Raw genomic sequence first — 4,309 nt, forward strand, 5'->3', positions numbered from 1 at the left:
ACAGCAGCAGGAAGTTCTGCATGGAAAGGGTGCTCAGGCCTTGGCAGGGGCTGCCCAGGGAGCTTTGGAGTGCCCATGCCTGGAGGTGTCCAAGGAAGGGCTGGAGGTGGCACTCAGTGCTCTGGGCTGGGGACAAGGTGGGCATCGGGCACATGATCCTGGAAGTCTTTCCATCCTAAAAGATTCCAGGATTCTCTGATTCCATGATACATCTACATATAAAATAGAATCCCAGTAGTGTGTGGTGCTTGAGGAGCAGACTTTTCCTGGTATTTTTTTTTTATACTTTCAATATTTTAACTTAGGCAAAAATTCCTTCTCAGGACATTTCTGGAGTTTCACCCTCCTGGGTCAGTAGCCAGAGTCCTGCCAGGTAATTTTGGTGAAGTTTATTTTCATTCAGTGGAGCATCAACTGGACTGGTCTGGAGAATCTTTTCCTGTTGTTCAAGAGTAATCCAGGTATATTTTAAAAAGAATACTCCATTTTTTCCTAAAAACCAAGAATAAGTTTTTTATGGGTTACTTAAGGTGTCATCACCTCCTCTGAAGAAAACAACAATTTTTATATTTCTTTTTACTTGAACTAGAAGCTTTTAATACCTTTTTCTTTTTTTTTTATAGAGGTTTTTATCATTAACAAGATGCTATTGCTGCTTTATAAACAAAGAAAGTTAACATTTTTCAGACCAAGAAAAGGTGTTTAAATAAGAAATTTTAAAAAACTTCGATGAAACCAAAGGGATGTTTCCAGACCAAGGTTCCTTGGACTCTTGATTTGAAAAATGAGGAATTACCTGTTTGAAATGGGGGAAATACCAGATTAGAAGTAAAACCCTCTGCAAACAGAAAGTCCTGCTACCAACAGGAATTTAGGTCTCATTCTCTCTGTTGTGGTCCAGGGTCTGTGTGCATCCCGATTTTGGGAATACAAATTTTGGCCGTGGAACAGGAAACTCTTTCAGTGGCCTACTGTTGTCTTGCTGCAGTGTCACGTGCAGGACTATAATTAAACCCGGTTTACTTTTTGTCTCCTAATTCCCTTGTGTCTTTGCTTTAATTAGTTGTTGGTTGGGAAGTTACAGGAAAAGAAAGCAGAATTCTAGGTTTTTATAGGTTTAGCACCGTGGAATGGGCAATTAGTGCTTTTATCTTTAGGAAGTTTGAGAATAAGAATAAATCAGGTGAAAAATATCAGGGAGTAACTCCTGGGAGGTTCAGAGCTGCCATGGGGAAGTAAGTGGGGGTTATTTTGTGGAAGTAAAGAATTTTGCTGTACACACATCCACAACTTCCCTGGGAACAGGGTGCCCAGAGAAGCTGTGGCTGCCCCTGGATCCCTGGCAGTGTCCAGGGCCGGGTTGGCTGGACTTGGAGCAGCCTGGGACAGTGGAAGGTGTCCCTGCCCATGGCAGGGGTGGCACTGGATGGGCTTTGAGGTCCTGTCCAACTCAAACCAGTCTGGGATTCAAAAATAGGCAAAATCCAGATTAAAGTCCCACTCATGTAACGCTGAAGAGGCAGATTTGGGGGGAGAGGAAGCAAATGTGTCCATGTGTGCTGTTCCCACCTGTCGTGGTTTGACACAGTTAAGCATCAAGCACACAAAATCTGTTACTTTTCATAAGGGGAAAATAAGAAAATATTGAGGCAAACTAGAGAGCTGTGAGGCAAAACAGGTTCAAACTTAAAACGGTTGCTGTGCAAATAAAAAAGTTTATTACTAACAGAACTAAAAGCAAAAAGGTATAACAAGAAATTCAAGCAACCCCCCCCCTCTCTTCCAGCACTTCCCTCCTTTTACCCAACTCGCACAAAGGATAGCAGAACATGGGATTTTAGTCAGTGTTGCAGTTCTTAAATAGTCTCTTTCTTATGCTTAAGGGAAAAAGCGTTTTCTTCTGCTTCATGTGGTTCCCAAACTGCCACCAACAGCAGACCCGCCCGGAAAGAAACAATCTGCTGTGGTGTAGAACATCTCTCCCCTGAAAAATCTCACAGTTCCTTCACACTGCCAAACATGGGCCATCACATGGGGTTATTAATCTTTTAAAGGATGAGTTACTTTGGCCTGAACACAAAGGCTTTCTTCGCCACCAGTCTCTAAAAGCCTCTCACTGCTTCTATATAACCTGGCATGGGCACTCTTCACAATCTTCACGGGCCACACGTGAATTCTCCATCCCCCCATGTACTTCAAATGGATCAAAGAGACAAACAGTTTGTGATATTACAGTTTCTTACCACGGCATGCAGGAAGTATTTTTAAGCTACGCACGAGAATCGCGGCACCGCCCTCTTTTCTCCTGTCGCCATTTCCAGCTCTGTCCCACATGACTCACTTTCTCTTTCTCTCTGACTCTGAAGCCACCACATTGAAGAATGTTCTTGCTCAGGCTTTATGGTGGAGAAAGCCTCGCTCCCTTTGTGCTGCTGGCTGCATGGTGTCCTCTTCAGTTCAGCGTGAAGTGTGCTGGCTGCAGACAGGAGGCTCCGCCGGCTCCCGACGGCTCCGCGTGGAGAGGAGAGGGACGCGCCGGTCCCAGGAAGCCGCGCTGGATGGGTTTAGCCGTGTGGCAGTCCATGGCTGGGTTTAGCTGTGAGCAGTCCATGGCTGGTTTTAGCCGTGCGGCAGTCCATGGCTGGGTTTAGCTGCCTGCGGCTCTGGGACAGTTCCCCCCCAGTGACCCAGGGTCCATGCCATGGCGTTGGGAAGAGGGGAGTGGGGCAGGGGCCCCGGCCCAGCCTGGCAGGGCCCGGAGGCTCCGAGGCCCCCCCACTCCCGGCAGGTGAGCTGGAACGAAGGAAATTCCCACTTTTTTGTGCTGTTTAAATATGTAAATTGTGAGAAGCGTCATTAGTCTAAAAGTCTGTCCATCAGCTCAGGCTCAACCCACTACATCACCTTCTGGGCTTAACTCTCTTGCTGCTGCCGTGGGTTCTGCTGTCCAATCAGCATTCCCAGTTTTCTTTCGTCCCTCGGAGCTTTTTTCAAAACTCTCGATCCTGAGAGTTTAAGGAGCTGTGTTTGCACAAGGTTTGGGGTTCTTGTGGCTGTGTAAATGTGGCTGTGATGAAAAGTGTTGCTGTTCTTCTCTCCAAGCTAGCTTTTAGTTGGTATTTCTCTTTTCCATGATGTTGAGTTCCATAATAGGGGGATCTGGGGAAAAAAAAATCCATTTTTTAACTGGATTATGACTCTTAAGTAGAATTATCCCCAGGGAGTCACTGTTCGGAACTGGGAACCTTTGACAAATGAGGTGATTTTTTTAGGCTGAACAAGACAATGGACATCCTCTCCCCGCCTTTGCCAACCTCCACATCGAGATCCTGGACGAGAACAACCAGAAGCCTTATTTCACAAGGTCTACCTACGAGGGCTTCATCCTGGAATCCTCCCCAGTGGGAACGACTATCTCGGATAACCGGAACCTGACCTCCCCCCTGCAGGTCGTGGTGCTGGACAATGACGTGGAAGAGGTACAGTTTGTTCTTTCAGAGTGGTTGCAATTTTATTATTTTCAGGCTTCTTTTTTTTGGTTTGGTTTTTTTTTTTTTTAATTGAGACAAACCTATTTAGATCAATAAATAGAAAAAAATTATCTTAATTTCATGATGATTTTCTGTTTGTTTTCATTCTGAGTGCAGATAGATTTGGAAGTGGATATTTTCTGATCTGGGTTTTGCTCACCTCTCTGGAAGTTTCTGTTCTGTTCAAGCTGGTGAATGCTCAGTGCACAGGGCAATCAAAATGCATTTTGTGACGGGGATGAGCCTGCCCCACACCACGGAAATGAGAGAGGGGAGCTCAGAGAGAAAGGAATTCCTGGTTTGAACCAAAAAGAAGAGGAATAGGAGGAATAGCAGGAGGCTGAAAGTTCATTGCATTCTTTGCTCTGCCAGATTTTGATAGAACATTACTCAGAATGGAAATCAGGCATCTCCAGAGGAATAGTAACCAAGGAGTAACAGTACAACACCTCTAACGTTGCTTCTGTTCTCACCGAGGTCTTTATGGGCTTTTTAGCCAATACTTCTTTTCCCTCTAATTGCTGTTGTCCCTCCAATTGTCTCCGTTGATATTTTTGGTTCCTTCAGCTACAGAAGGAAAGCTGAACTGCAAGCTTAAGTTTTGTAGGAATACTTATAGGATCTCTTGAGTAAAGTTCTTAACCTGAGAGTCTGAAAACAATCTGCTTTTTAAGGCTTCACTTCGGGCAAATCCATGTTTTTTAAGGAATTCAAGAGCCCATTGTCACTAAAACATCACAGCATGAGAGTGTTGTATTGTTTTAAATCCCAAATTCCTG

At 44.9% G+C, this 4,309-nt stretch overlaps 1 protein-coding gene across 15 annotated transcripts in view; it reads left to right on the plus strand.

Annotated features, from left to right (window-relative positions):
- Positions 1–4,309, plus strand: part of PCDH15 (protocadherin related 15) — a 572,690-nt gene that overhangs the window by 409,103 nt on the left and 159,278 nt on the right. For all 15 annotated transcript variants that reach the window (XM_017733770.1, XM_008633276.2, XM_017733771.1 and 12 more), the window contains one exon: positions 3,273–3,479. In XM_017733770.1, coding sequence (XP_017589259.1) covers positions 3,273–3,479 — 207 coding nt within the window. The remainder of the gene's footprint in view (positions 1–3,272; positions 3,480–4,309) is intronic.

Source organism: Corvus brachyrhynchos, unplaced genomic scaffold (assembly GCF_000691975.1).
Source record: "Corvus brachyrhynchos isolate BGI_N302 unplaced genomic scaffold, ASM69197v1 scaffold334, whole genome shotgun sequence".
NCBI classification, from domain to species: Eukaryota; Metazoa; Chordata; class Aves; order Passeriformes; family Corvidae; genus Corvus; species Corvus brachyrhynchos.